This window comes from Neopsephotus bourkii, unplaced genomic scaffold, assembly GCF_033783945.1.
Source record: "Neopsephotus bourkii isolate Nb327-2 ecotype Australia unplaced genomic scaffold, CSIRO-AGI_Nbou_v1 NB_196, whole genome shotgun sequence".
Classification (NCBI taxonomy): Eukaryota; Metazoa; Chordata; class Aves; order Psittaciformes; family Psittacidae; genus Neopsephotus; species Neopsephotus bourkii.
The window spans coordinates 17,921,361-17,937,521 of NW_026900709.1; the positions used below are offsets into that span (position 1 = coordinate 17,921,361).

The 16,161-nt window shown below is 37.5% G+C and overlaps 1 protein-coding gene across 6 annotated transcripts in view; it reads left to right on the forward strand.

Moving 5' to 3' along the window:
- ADK (adenosine kinase) overlaps positions 1–16,161 on the forward strand; it is a 296,049-nt gene that overhangs the window by 249,603 nt on the left and 30,285 nt on the right. For all 6 annotated transcript variants that reach the window (XM_061344234.1, XM_061344239.1, XM_061344238.1 and 3 more), the window contains one exon: positions 4,686–4,800. In XM_061344234.1, coding sequence (XP_061200218.1) covers positions 4,686–4,800 — 115 coding nt within the window. The remainder of the gene's footprint in view (positions 1–4,685; positions 4,801–16,161) is intronic.

Sequence of the window (16,161 nt, forward strand, 5' to 3'; positions counted from 1 at the left end):
TAAAAGAATAGATAGGAGTTTGACTGCTCAACACCCATTTTGCATAAATAATAGAAGCCGCGCAATTCAAACCGCATTGCTTTAAGAACGTGCCACTTTTGTGTGTGGATGGCTGCATATAAAAAAAGAGGGAAAGACTGACAGCTTTTGTTCTACAATTTAGATTTCTTTAGAACCATACACCAGCAGGTACATCAATGCCATCGGTGTTTTAGATATTAAAACTGTGGGCTGTCCCATTTCATTTTATGTTTCCCAAATTCATGTGGCTGCTTTGTAGCAATCAAGACTTTTTATCACTGTCAGTGTTCATTTGTATAATCCGTAGTGTTAGCATAAAAATGCACTTTGAGTTTATTCTATCAAATGAATGAATTTCACAGATGCCTCCAAATATAATATGAAGCATAACAAATTATTGGTACCCTCTGGTAGCTAGACAATAAAAAAGAAAGGAAGTAGTGTATTAAGTCTACCCATTCTATATTTTTATTGCCCCCTTGAGCTAAAGACTTTGAATGTGCCTGGTTTAAATTCAGTTCTAGTGACAAACTGCTTTTGCTGGTGTCTGCTAACTACCATCATATTAACCTTTCCATTAGTGCTTGCTTAGAGATTTTAGCACGGTTCCTTCTGAACATCCTAAATCTGCCACATTTGATTACAGCATATCAGTAAAGTGCACAATGATTATGATCTTACCTCTTATTACCCCCTTGCTTGGCAACAACTCGCATGTCAGGTTTACTGGCAGAGATGTGTAAAACTTGGTAAGCGTCCACAATCTTGTTTTCCCATTGTGCTGTGGAAGAAAAAAAACCAAACAAATCACACTACCAATAAAGTACCTTACAAAAAAGCTCACAGGGCTTCAAATCAGCCTTTCAATTAAAAATAAGAAACACTTCCAGGAACTCTCAAAAGCTTCTAAAATTGATTCTGTGATTTATATTGAGATTAGAAAGCTGGCAAAACATGGGAAAGTGAAAGAAAGAACTCAAGTGATCAGGGCAAAAATCAAGAGGAAATTTATCATAGAAGTGATGAAAAGGTGCTGGTAGCTGAATTTGAGTTGCAGCCTGGAAAGAATTCTGGTTTTTAACAAAAAATAATCAGAAGTATTTTAGCACAGAAAATCAGTTGTGACGGGCTGCTTTTTTTTTGGTTTTTTGTTTTAATCATCTCCTTTTCTACCTCTGTGTAATTTCAACACTTCCTGTAGACTAAATGCATCTTTTCAACATGGATTGAGGTAAGTATATCTGAAACAATTTTCAAGAAAAAAAAAAAGTACAATCAAGTCAACTTCAGCTCTTCACCTAAAAATACACCTTCTCAGAAGAAACAGAATCTTGTCATAGGCAGGAGAACACTTCCATGGCACAAATCTGGGGTTTTTGTTTGTAAGAGAAACTACATTCAAAGGAATTTTTACTTTTATGCTTCCCCTCACCAAGAGTTAGCTTTCCATTGCACTTTGCTGAAATACAGGGTATTTTTGTAAAATAAATCGTGATATTTGAAGACCATTATTTCCTTCATTTTATCTCCTGGACCAACACTTACCTGTAATATCAAAAGTAGAACATTACTTTTGATGCAGTCTTTTCCTGGAGTGCATCAGTGTTTCCTTTTTTCTGAATTTTGTGTTCTATGACATTTTAAAACTTTTAAATAAATAGTAAATTCACTGTTTGAGAGAGTGCTTCATCCTAATTGTATGTTGCAGTCATCTCACTAATTCATTATAATAGTCACAGTTTTTATCTTAAGAGAACCCTTGGATGCGGTTCCCCTTGAAGTGGAAGAATGGTTATCAGTGTATTTTGATTGGATGTTTGTAATATGTTTCAAATAACAAAATTCCCAAGACAAAGGTTTATGAGGTGTTTTTTTTTACAAAGTGGTAACTTGTTGTTTATTCTATGTAGGAATTAGGAGAACAAAATCCTACTTTAACATAAAATTTAGGGTTCAATCCTAGTTGTCAACCCAAGAAGTAAAATGATGTGAATGAAACTGTAGGTATCTAAGGGGTTAGTACCTTCCTTCTACTGTTACATGCTTACTGTATATTTAATTATTGCTGAAAATCCATGTGCTTTTTACTTTCTTTCACTGTCTACTGTATTTCATCCTTTACCATATTTCTTCAGTAACCTTTTCCTCAGGGTCCTCTTTCCGTGATATAAGTTCATCTTTATTCTTTTATAAACTGAAGAAATCATCTCTTGATCATGCCATTTTCTGCTATTATAACTTCCTAATTTTCCTTTTAAAATTCAAAGTGCATGCAAATACATAGCACAAATATCTCCAAGCCCTTTGATTTCTGTGCCTGCTTTGCTCCTCTGTAAATGTGCTTAATAAAGTCACTAGTAGCCACTTCCTAGTTAGCAAAAACTAAACACCTCTCTTCTGTTTCCTTTGATCTCCATCATGCTTTATTGCATTTTCTATTTCATGGATCTCTTAATTACCAAGGCCTGAAATAGTTCAGAATTTAGGTTAACCTTCAGAAGCCTGCATATTGCCAAGCTGGAGGGCTGTAATTCTCCATCCATCTCCTATTCAACAGCTTGTGCCACCAGCTGATATCTGCTATTCACAAATCTCTTAAAAAGACATTTCAGAACAGAAGAGCGGCATTTTTTTTCACTGATATCTTCACCTTTTGAGAATTAGAGTAAGATGGCCCTGTTCACTATCTTCAGTCCATGCAGAAGGGTCCAGGGTTCTTCTCTTTCCTCTCTGGTGGAAGATGTTGCTTTCCGGAAGCTATATTAACATTCTAAGCAGAAAGAAGGAAGAAATACACAAATGAGAGTGTAGTATATGGAAATGAAAAGTCATCAAGAATTTTAAAAGAGGTGAAGAGACCAATAAATAAGGAAAATTTATTTTCATGCTTGGCAAATGTGTATAAATCAATCACTGGCAGTTGGGGAAGAAATTAAAGGGAGTCTAAGGGTATTGCAAAGAAGCTAGATAATTTCACATAAATAGATCCTGGTAAATATATAGCCCAGGCATATTCTTTGTCCATAAGGAAGGTGAAGTGCTTGAAGATCAACCAGATTATCAAAAATCAGCAAGTAACCAGGACTGCATGGTATGCAGATTATAGTTCTTGAGGTCTTTAACTGACCTACTGGTAATAAATAATTATCTCCTGTTAAAATCAGCAGCTGTAGTCAAAATAGCACATATTGTACCTATAGCACATATGTTGATTTTGGAACATAAAAATTTATTAATAATATATGTTAATTGTAGCAACTCTGGTAAATGACCAGAAACCAGTCTGGAAAGCTTTATAAATCAACTCTATTCATTATATAATTATATAATATAATGTGTTAAAAAATTACTTGAGATTCATAGCAAGACACAAAACAGTGCAGAAAGTGTTGTTACGTTTTCATACATGCAGTGCTAGGCCCTCACCAAATCAACTGGTTTTCACTACAGTTGCTTGTATGCATGAGCAGACTGGGGAAAAAAGGTATGGTGTTACTTAACATGGATATAAATAGAATGGGACATAGTAAGTAGCACAGAGAGTAATTGTAGTCTTTTGTTTCCTAATGATAAAAAAATATAAAATGTATTTAAAAAATGATGGCAAGAAATGGGGTTACATATACCAAAGTTAATTTGAGCAACCTACTGACTTGAGATAAATCTGGGAGCAAAAGCATCCAACATAACATTATAATAGGATTTTATGCTTACACCAACAAGAGGAATGCCTGTATTTAGACTAGATTGAAAACTAAGTAAATCAGAAATTGAAATCCTTGTGTTTCAGATCACAGGGCAACTATGAGAATAGGAAGGATAATATTCTAATGACATCTTGTGTTCTTAGAGTTTCTTGAATCAAATTAAGCATTTGAAACTTGTACCTGTTGAAGACATTGGATGAATGAAAGGTTTGGGTTTTGGCCAGTGTCTCTGTTCCTAGCTACATGCACTCTGGTGTACAAAGTCCCTTTAAAAGCAAAGATTCCTGAATTTTTTGCAGCTTAGTCTTACTTCAGAAAATCGAGGATGTTCTGTGCCCCACTGAATATACCTTTCACCCTTTGCTTCCCTGCATCTCAATTATGCAAGCAGCTAGTGAGCACAGAGCATATTCACCTGGGCTCCACACCTTCTAAGGCACTGCAGTGTACAGTCGGTTTACTTGCTGAGATCAGTTGCTGTAGGGAAGTGAGGGAAACAGTATTTGTAATCCTGCTGAAATCAGAGGGATTATAGTACTATAAAACCTGGCTAAATTGGATGAAAATCAGGCTCAAGAGTTGATCCAAAGTATTCTCTTTCCGATTTTACCTTTAATTTTATGGTAGGTAAGGTTAGAATCCAGTCAGCAGCAAAGAAACCCACTAATTGCTCATTAGGAAATGCTCTGTAATTCCTTTGTTAGCTTTGCAGTTTTGCAGCAATTGGAATAGCTGAACTATCATTATCAAGATTAAAAACAATGGTCTCTCAGTACTACATAAACCCTTAGGAGAATGAAATATTCCTCCTTTTAAAAATCTTCCTCTACTGACAATAAAGTCTGTTTTATACCTAGCCATAAGAAAAAAAAAAATCTTTGATCTGCTAATAAAGTTCTAATCTCCCACTGCTCTAGTGTGCTGGTAACAAGAATTTTCTTTCTCTCCTATTAATAGACTGAAGATATTAAAGAGATAGCCCGCAAGACACAAGCCCTGCCAAAGGTGAACACTAAAAGGCAACGAATCGTAGTCTTTACCCAGGGGAAAGATGACACTGTAATGGCTACAGGTATATTTTTCAAATCTCCCTTGTTGCTCACAGTAAATATTCCAGTTAAACAACTGCAAATTGTGGCTTTACAAATTTTAACTGTTAAATGGTCGTTGGAGCATTTGCCTTTTGGTGTTAGCCCCTGATGCTCATCTGTTACACTTATAATTGTTTTAAGATTCTGAATTTAAGAAGTTGATATTTCACAGCAATGCCTGGGAATTTAGTTCTGAACATCTTAAGTTCTTTTTTTATAACATATATCTAAAATATTGATCCAGTTGGTTTTACTCAGAATTTTATGACTTGAGATTTTATCTGTGTAGCCGTCTTTGCTGCAAACAAGAACACACTATGCCTGCTGAGAACAGCTGTGCAACAGTATAGTATATTTAAACATTTGTGAAGAGGAGGAAGTGAAATCCAGTACTAAGTGAATTTCCAGGCACTTTTGCTTTGAGCAGAAAGTCTCACTTTAGCTTTTCTCAGCCGTCTGCTCTTCTATTCTCAAAGGAGTACGTGGGAAAAAGGTGTTCTAGCAGGGATACAAGCAGTTTGTGTTTTCTAAATTGATGATGAACGACGCACACATTTAAGCATTATAAACATGACTGCCTACCTTTTGACAGTCTCTTTAATTCTGTCCACCTATGCTTCTAGACTAAACAAGCTATTAAAAACATGTGCCGTGGCAAGCCATTTTTGCCGTTCCTTCCTTCACAAGGTAAGTTATTAGTCAGGGCTGAATTGCTGCTTTGGAAATCAAGTGAAGTTGAGGAAGCTTTGCACCTGAGGGACTGGTGCTTACTCATGTGATATTTGCCTCCAAATCAGAATTGGCTTCAGACTGTGGCTGCAGGGCTAGGCACTAAGTAGGTATGTCACTGCCATATAGATCATTCTTAGCAGCAGTTTGAATGATTTCTGCAACAGTTTGCTGTTTCCCCTATCTTCTTAGCTACAAATTGGTTTGAAGGAAATACAAAACAGTCATTGAGGGTTGCGTATGTGTATCTCACTGAATAATGATGGAAGCATTGCATTACATATGGAGGCACTCCACTAGAGTATTTTACAGTTGGCTGAAAAATGGCAGCATAAAAATGTTTTTATACATGAGTTAGTAATAACAGTAGTAAACCTAAATCTTATATGTAACCGTCCTGTGCTCTTATTTAATTTTCACAGTGTACTTATTTTATTCTTCAAACTGGAGTTGTTAACAAATCCATTAATCCCGTCTTTGATATTTTTACAACTGGGAGCTTATTTGAGGACTGGCACTTGCTAATCTTAGCTGTTTGTTCACTATGAAATGAACTTAAATTAGAGAATGCACTTTATATGCATGATAAATACAAGATGGATAGAGAGTGTATGCAATCGTGTCAGCTACAAAAGCAAACATGATAAATGTTAAGGCAGTTTTGAGCCGTGGGATAAGCTATTCAGTGCACAAGCATAGCTGAATCTCTTTGCTATGTTGTTATTCATGGCAGCCAAATAAATGTCAATAATAAAGGAGAATTAAAGATTTTCATTTCCCAGAGGCAGTCCTCTAATACAGCTTGATCTTTCATTTCATTTGTAATTCGTTCTCATGTCAGGATGCAATCATTCGCCAGGCTCTGTGTGTCATGTTAAGTCATTTAATAATGATTAAGAACATAAAAATGTTTGGCCTGTGGGGCAGTTCTTGAAAGAGATACCGATTTGTTATTGTTTTCCCCCTTTTTCCTTCCTTTGGTGTGGATCATCTTTTTCCCAGCTCCTCACATTAAAATAAGAGTGAAAGAAGGAAAACGTGTCCCTTAATTTAGCATATCATGATACCACAGAATGGCATAGCGTAGTGCTAACACACTTAATTCAACACTAATTAGGTCTAGTTCTGCTTTGAAACTTGCAGTGGAAAGTGTAAAAAGTTTCTAAGTGCTAAGTGATCTTTGGAAGAATTACTGCATTTAGGAATACAGTATAAAATACATTTCCTTTTTGTAATGCACAGGAGTACATTTTCTGAAGAAGCAAGCTGTGTGTAGTTATTTATCCTGCCTTTCTGAGGGAAACAGTATAGTCTCAAAGAGTTTGTGCCTGGATTAAAATAGCATTTGCAATGTCAGCTTTGGACTTGGATATGCTTGTTGGTACCTTCTGCTTTGTATTTTCTCCAGGTTAATAATAGTAAAAACAATGTGTTTGTTAGCTGGAAGGCATTTCTGTCAGTAGTAACTCAGAGAGAGGGGATCAGTATCCAGGCAAAGGACTCTACTCTTCCTTCCAGTCTACTACTGCTTTTAACCATCCTTCCCCAGCTGTTGGGCAGGTCACTTATTCCAGTGGTCTTAGTTTATGTCTGAAAGAGCATAGGATGGGGCTGGAGTTTACAGATATGGGAGTGAAAGACCAAGGTAAATTTGGCCTTTGTGGGTTTTTTCCTTCCCTTCCCATTTTCCCCATGGGAAGGTCTTTGCTTTCTGGCAGCAGCACGGGGCAGCATTACTGTGAGCCATGGGAGTAGAAGTGAATTGCTTTGATCAGGCTACATTCTGTGAAGAGACACAGGCAAACGGCCCACCCACTTCTCCTTTCCCTTTCCAGTGCCCATGCACAGCAAGACGAGAAAGGCAGTACTGAGGTTGTAAGAGCATCCTTAACAGAGCTGTTTCCTCTGTCAAATCCTCTGCATACTGTCCAGGACCAGGTGGCAGTGGGACTAGGGAGTGAGGGGCTGGGTAACGAGAGGAGGTGTGCATCCTTTGAATGAGTTAGGTGTAGAACAGATAGAGGATCAGGTAATGGAAATAATGAAGGGATACACTTTGATACAGCTCTGGCTGGAAGGAGAGGAAATAAGATGGATAAAAGGGGTTGCAGCTTGCCAACTCATTTGTGAAAGGGCACAGTATTAATTATACATCCTGGAAATAAGGTGTGGATTTGGGGGGATTTTTTAGTGGGGTAAAGGCCAGTTACAGCTGATCATTGTATGCAGAGAATACTATGGCAACAGTTGTTATTGCTTCCTAGACATTCCAGAGAGTGGAAATTTCGGTGGGTATTTGCAGAGTAGAGCATAGGGCAGAAAGCTGCAGTTTGTTACCAAAAAGAAAGATTGACCAGAAAGTTTTGAGAATGCAGCTCTTGCAAACGAGGAAGAGAGCTTAGACTGAGGCACTAAAGCATCTAATTCCTCAAAAAATATGGTTCAGCCATACTGCAAAGATGTTTAGTCATCCTATGAGTTGCTGCAGTTTACACAGTGTTGTTTTAATGCCCACCAAAACCACTGTTGGCTCACCTCAGACTACGAGCTGTAGGCATTCAGGCATGGACTAACAAGGAACTTAGAGGTCCATGCAAGTAGAGCAGATCATGAAAATGGAGAGAAACAATAACTGCATCAGCAATCCCAATCTAAGCCATTCCCATCTCTCAATCCACATTCTTTGGCTGTCTCAATGATTTCTATTTTCAGAGGAAAAAATTTGTATCTCTTTATAATGGAATGCATTGGATCTTTCTACTGTCTGTTCATATCTCTTCCGTCACAATACTCCAGCCCCAAGGCCCCTTTTCTCTCCCCTTCCTTTCTGTTCTCTGTCAGTAGGAATAATTACAAGGAAGAGGCAGGCTCAAATTCAATCTGAGTGTGATCAGTGTGTTTTATAGGGAAGGAAAGAAGTGTTTAGTATTGGCACACAGGAGCTGTGTGATGAAATGTTAACTAAATTGTCAGGTTCTAAGACTCCACAGAGCATGTGCAAATGATCATGGTCTGAAGTTTTCCTCTTCATGTCATAGAATCATAGAACGGTTTGGGTTGGAAAGGACCTTTAAAGGCTATCTAGTCCAACCCTCCTGCAGCAAGTAGGGACACCTTCCACTAGACCAGGTTGCTCAAAGCTTTGTCCAGTCTGACCTTGAATGTTTCCAGGGATGGGACATCTGTCACCTCTCTGGGCAACCTGAGGTGCATTTTTGATGATGTCAAATGATACATTTTTACTGAAAAGCTTGAAGACATTGGGCCTCCTCATTGACCCTGAGGATTAACACTGACAAAAATGTTGTTTTCTGTCACATTGGTCCTCAACGTGGCTGAATTTTGATAAAACTCTCTTGAACAAAAGTATCCTGTAAGAGACCCCTGTGATGAAACCTCTTAGTACAGAGAGAGAAGTAGGCTTTGGGAAAGGTACTGGTAACTGAAGATAGGATCTGTGGGCTTCCTTACCAGAAAAGTTTATTTGAGGAACACTATTGGGTTAATTATTTTTGCTGATGCTCCCCATACATACTGGGAATTACTTGGCTATCTAGACTCTGGTCTCACTACCACAGCCGTATTCCATTGGGTCTTTCTTCCCAGGCCTGAGGTTCCGAATCTGACTGAGGGTTCCTGAGATTCTGGGATACATTCATTTCACCTTTCAATACTTCTTTCTGTGACCACAAAAATACATATGTGGGGAAAGCAAGGGGAGTTAATGAATACATGCAGTCTCCTGATTTCAGCAGTTGGAGCTTTTAAGAAACGTACCAAAAATCACAAGCTCTGGCAAGAACATATATGTCATATCTATATGTGTGCTATAACATTTGTCAGAATTAAATGCTGTGAAAGCTATCCCTTTTACAGAGTTGTTCATAACATTTTTAAACAAATTACTTTTAGTCAGATACATTTTATGACTGGTCTTGGCCCAAAGGGAAATCTTTGGAAAGTCTGAGCAAAATCAGTTCTGCAATGGAAAAACATACTTTTATATTGAAATATTTGCATAATTAAAAAACAGCTGAAGCTACAAACTTTAAACTTGGCTTGCTTTATGGCTCTAATAGAGGAAAGAAAAACAATCCAAATTTAAAGAAAATCACTTCAGCATTTTTCAAGTTATGAATGATGAAATCTGGCATGTTCAGACATGACCATGGAATTTTCCATTCTTTTTCCCCCCAATGTTTTCAAGACCACCTCTGTTAAGGACACATTTGTAATAACCTCATTTGTTAAAATATGGCAGTAAAAAACAGATTTTTTTAAGGATTCAAGCATTAAAGCTACCTCAGGGCTTACTAAGCCCTTACATCTTCCTCAGGTTTGAGACACATTACTCGATGTATTTCAGGAAATGCATTAGCAGTGCTGGCAAATGTGGTAAAATGAGAAAGGTCCATCTTAAAAATTTGTTAGTGCACCTACCACATAGTACCACTGAAATAGTATTTGTGAATTTCTGCTTGTTATTACTGTTACTGAATCTGTTCCATAAATTAAACAGCATGTGCAGTGTAGCTCAGTAAATATGTCAAAATAAAACTTGCAACATTACCAAATTTTAGAGCCTGCCTACTAAGCTTTTGATGTTGGAATAATACTAGGCAGTTGTCTCTGTTATCTGAACCAGGATAGTGAGCTAAATGGATGTTGGTGTCACCCTGTACAACCATTCTTCAGCTAATATCTGCAGTTATGTTCATAAATTCGAAGTTTACAAGTTTGGATAAAACCAAAACCTGATCTAGATGAAAAAAGCAGCAAATGGTAGTACGTTTTTTATGAATGATGAAGCTTCTTTTACTGTGTAAGGATATGTAAGATCTTAAATATTTTAGGAGAGTTTATGAACCGTTTGTTTTAGAAACGTTGTCAAAACCGTGGAAACTAGAGAGATTTTAAGAGTCAGTCTTAAATCACAATGGCATGATGCTGTATGCTTTTTTGGGGGAATAAAAAGGACTGGTGTTCAAGCATACAACTTACTCTAAACAGAGGTCAGCCTGTGCTGCTGTCATAGACCATGTTACCTTGTAAGCCTATCTATAAAACATAGAAGTATTTATTACTATTGACACTGCTGACATTTTATGGTGGGCCTGTTTGCAGCTCCACTTTCTGTAAGCTTCCGAGTACGGTGTGTTACCCTCTAAGAAGAAAGAAAAAGCATTATTTTTTACTTACAGCTTGCATGCTTAGCCTTCCAGTCAGGAAAACCTTGACTCACTCTTTTTATCCAGCAGCCTTCCTGATCCTTCTTGAATCTGGAGAAACAGTGGTTGGGTTATATCAGTGTGCTCTCTTTTTCACAGCTTTACACACTTTCACTCTTCCCTATCCATTTGTACTCACAAATAGAAAGAAAAGCTTAAAAAACAAAAATGGATTTAGGAAAAGGAAGTTTTAGTCTGCTCATGGCATAAAAATGAGCCAGAAAGCCCAACATAATTCTTTTTAGTTTAGTTGTGACTTAGGAAACCACAAAACCTAAATTAATAATGAACATTTGTTGATAGGGATTAATGAACAGCAAAGCTGGTAATACCTTTTTGTAACTGAGACCTTTCATGCTGTGTGGGAGAGGAGGTCTGAGCATTTTATTAGACAGCTGAAACACATTAATAAAACCTACATTCCTGGATACTGGTATCTTGACTGGGCTTAAAAGTGTATCAACTGTTGCATCTCAAAGAATGCATATGCATATACATATATGTAGATAGCTATATGTATATACGTAATGTGTGTGTTTCAGTGATTTATATTGATTTAAGAAAAAGATGTCTTTTCTAGTCTAATGTGTTAATGTTTAGCCCAGGAATTGAGAGTGAAACTGGAAAATGCCCTTTTCATGTATAATCACTAGAAATACTAGGAAGCATTTCCTCTGTTTGTTTCTCAGATACAAGTACATAGATTCAGGCAGTTGTACCATAATTCTTAAAAGGATTCTTTGAGACATAGCTGTTAATATACAAATGCACTGCTTAGGTCATAGAAATTACATGATGTTGGAGAGGCAATACAGGGTGAGAGTGTGGGAACAGGATGGAGGCAGACCAAAGGTCTGTCTAAACTGATATCTGCAACAGTAGTGGGTGCTTGTAAAAGAGAATAAAGCCAGAAAAAATCTATACTGATATTTCCATGTTACTCTCTCCTAGCTTCCAGCAACCTGTAGTTTGGCCATTTCTGAACTGGAGAAGTTGTCTTCATACTTAACACTCCAAAATAGGAGTTTACCATACATAATGTCTTGTGATAATAATCATCACAGACTCTGTGTTATGTAAAGAAAATAAATACCCTCCCCTTATTTGTTTGGATTCAGCCATTCAAGAATGTTACTGGCTATCTCCAGCTGCTTGTATAGCACAGCCAGTCCATCATCATTCCATATACAATATCTCGTTCCTTTTGATTTTGCAGAACTCTTGCTTACCTTCCCTTCACTAGTGTTTTCTCCATACTCTCTTACTATTCAGATACTTGTTCTTTGTTTGATCCATAATTCTGACACCCTGGACCACCCTTCACTGCACCTTCTTCAGGTCTGCTATACTCTCAGTGCCTGAGAAGTTTGCAAAGGGGTTTAATTTTGTTTTCTTTGTTCTGTATTCCTCTCTTAATAATTGCTAACATTGCATTTGTTTTTCTGGCTGCCACTGATGATTGATCTGACATTTTCATAGAATTATCTGTTGAAGCTTCAAATGCTCTTTATGGTGTGGTAATGTGTGGCTTAGAGCCCATCAGTGTGGATTTAAAGCTAGAATTGATTTATTTTTTTTTTGTACATGCACCTTTTTTACATTCATTGACACAGAATTTTATAGCCCAAAGTGTGAGCACTTTTGCAATCTTTTACACTCAGCTTTCATTTTTACTATCCCAAATGAATCTAAATGTATCACTAGAAGATGGCACATGCTGCACAAAATAGCTCCCCTCAGAAAGGGTATGCATAGCCTGGAGGTGCAACCCGTAACAGGTATGCACAGTTAACATTAAGAATGGATGTGGGCATGGGGATTTCAGTAAGGCCACTCTTAAATGGCTTAAAGTCTTTCTTGTCTGACTCTGAAGAGCAAGGCTGAATGAATTCATAGTAAGATACTGATTCAGGTGCCATTAAACCCAAAATGGACACTTGTTCAGGAAATAAAGTACCTTAGTACACTGGAGCTGAGTTTTTTTGTTTGCTTTGGGTTTTTGAGAAATATAATTTTGATATTATTCCTCAGTGAGAGCATCCACATAGAATTACTTTATCATTAATTTCTGTTGCCTGCTGTATACATGTCTGTAATACTTTAAAACTGGCACTGTTTTACTGGTGAACTGAGTAAGTTGGGAGGTGGTTCATACAGAAAAAAATTATGACACACTGTAATTCTCTTTACTCAAACCCTGAAGCAACAGAACTCCCTACCAGAAATCCTGAGAAGATAAGACTGGTAATTAAGCCTCCTTGTTACCAATGGAGGCCCCTACTGTTCTTGGTAGTCATAGAAGGAACGAGGATTCACCTTATTTGGCCTATGGCTACCTAGTCCTCAGAGGATGTGAAATGGAGAGTTGGGTCCCTCGCAGTTCGAAACTGATAGAAAAATCAGAAATCACTGCTCCTCTAGGACACACGTTCCCTTACGCTGACAGCATACTGCATCCGCATGGGGAGCCAGCTCAGCACTCTGCACAGACTGGCAGAAATCTACCCATCCTGGTATGGTACTGAGCGCTCGGGACCAGCTCGTTACAGGGTTAAGATGAGTACTAGTGCTGGCATGGGAGGACAGAATGCAGCATTTGCAGTAGAAGGAGAAAAAGATGAGGTTATAGTATCGGCAGACTATAGCAGCTGAAGTTGTTCTGGAGCCTTACTCTTGAGACGTAAAACAAGATCCATCTAGCAACAAACACTGTAGTTCCAAAGTTGGAGTGGAAGTTGCTCCAGGATCAGCTGGCAGCACTGTAGAATTACGTCCTCAAAGCAAGGAGCAAAAAAAAGAGCTCAGAACCATGAATATACTATCACAAGGGAACTGATCTCTTTGACATCTCATGTGCTGAAAACTACCAATTCTATCATAGAATTCTATTAGAAAGAACCAGTCATTCAGTAATTGGGAAGCAGTGGAACTAATGACAGCACCCAGATCTAATTTGTGCTTTTCACGTGTGCGTGTAATCAATGCAACTTTGTCAAGATTATTAAAACGATACCTACCCTCCCCATGCACACCAGGCATGAAATTCTGGTGACTTTTAGCTTTTCAGCAACTGTTTTTGCAGCTACAATGTTATGTCAGTTGAAATATGTCTTTCTGGCTTTTTGAGCAAACTGAAGAAAATCCCAAACTCCAGTATTCTGTTTCATATGAAATAATTATCCTGTAAACTTTTGATTAAATTTGTGCTTAATGGCCAGCATTGCCATTCTGTACTTGCATTCTGTGTTGCTGCAGTATTCAGTAGTGGACACTACCCATTTCTCCTTAAAGCATGTGCTTAATGAGTTGAAATCTGAAACCCATGTTTAAAGGTTTACAGTGCATAGGCTTCTGACCTCCTGACACTTAGGTTCAAATCATACTAAGGTGGTGGCTATTTCATGAAATTATTCAAATAGTAATTTTTTTACCAATAATTTTTAGGAAATGTAATTTCTCTTTACGCTGATTTGGTATGATTATTTTTTTTCCATTATAAGAAATTAAATATATGGCTTGTTCAGCAGGTTCCATAATAGATCAATAATTTGTTGGCTTAACTTTTTTTTTCCTGTGGAGATGTGGGAAGATCAATGTCTGTATTGCCCTAGGTCATGATCAATACTTTTAATAAAACTTCCTTTTTTTTCTTTTCCCTTTTTTTTTTTTTTTGCCTTTGTACCTTTGTACGGTTTTGCTTTTATTAATGAGCTTTTCCTTTAGTTTCAGACCATTAATGGTTTTCAGATAATGTCATACTGCCCAAGGTCAAGGCCAGTTTGAACTTAAAACTCTACTTATCAGTGATTAAATCTATTGGATGGGCATAGATGTGTTAGAAGACATAAGAATTTGAGGCACTGCTTTCTAGAGGCTCAAAGTTGAAACAAAACAAAATCTTAACCTTCTGGGAGGATGACACAGGAAGGCTTCTCTTTCTTACTTTTTTTTTCATTTCCTTATTAAATAAATAAGGATTGTTCCTATTTATGGATCTCGTATTGGTGTTAACATCACAAGTACCTACTATGGCCTTGACTACTCTTCAATTAAAGATATTAAATGCTTCACATTGAGATTTTTAATGGTATGTTGTTCATTTTGCGCAACCACTTTGAAATAAGGTACCACATCTTTTGTTCACTGCTGCAATTCTGGATAAGCAGCAACTTATCAAAGTGTGTGTTACCAGCTGGAGTGCTTGCAGAGAATGAGATATTATTGTCTCTGAGGCTCAACCCAGTGTCTTTTGAAATCAATGGAAAGATCTCATTAACTTCATTGGATATTGATTATGGCCATAGAGAACTTAGAACATTCATGAATATTAATGGTTTATACTGATCCATGTGTCTTTTTGTGTGTTGTACCTTGTCTGCAATCTCTGATTCAATTTTTGTAGCCTACCTAGAGGTTATACAAAAAGTGAACTTTAGATATGCTGAAAGATTTGATAACACGTTTTACCCTAAGGTGTCTTCTTTGTTGTCTGTTACAAATGAGGTGCATTAAAGAACTGCACCCTTTGGCCACTGGCACCTAGGCAGAATACCTCCTGTAGAAGATCTTTTTTTTCCATTATTTTGGCAGTGTTAGCCTTTTTTTATTAGGCAGCAGTTCACTTCATAACAAATCATCACAGAGGAGTCTGAACAGCAGAATCCCTACTCGGAAGGTGCCCTACAGACTCTGGTAGCCTATCATCTTTAATTTAGAGATTTTATTTCCCATCTTGTGATTACAGTTGAATGAACATTGTAGAAAAGTTTAAATTGTAGCTATCCATGTCATGCTTTGCCGTAAATGATGGAACTTAACGTTTTCAAGCCTCTAATCTCACCTGCTCAAATACTCACTGTAAAATAATTGCACAGAATGGCAGGAGAGTAAAATGTGGGTAAGTGTGGTGACCTCAGATGAAAATTAACTGCAGGAACTGGCCCTTTGATTAGAAGTTTCTCTGCTGCAGCATCCAGTTGCAGGCAATAGAAGTTGTATGAAGCAGGTGGCTGAATGGAAACCAGATCCTTAGCTCTAGGAGGGATAAAGGCTAGGGCAGATCCTGGCTAGTGGAAAAAGTGGGCAAAGGGAAACTTTGAATGGGTCCTGCTTCACCTGACTTTGGGGATTTAGGATTCAGTTTGTGTAAGATGACAAAAAACCTTCAGTTGACACTGGGGTGGGGTTGCTAACTGGAGTTCTCAAAAATGGTTAATTGTTTAAAAGTAGGAATTATGAAACGTACGGTGAGTTTGGCTCAGTGATTTCCACAGTGAATTTCACAGATAAAGCAAAGTGCAAATTATTTACATGCCGTATATGAAAAGTAGGCTATGTACATTACTTGTTTACCAGTGACCTTGACACACCTGCACATAATGTGGA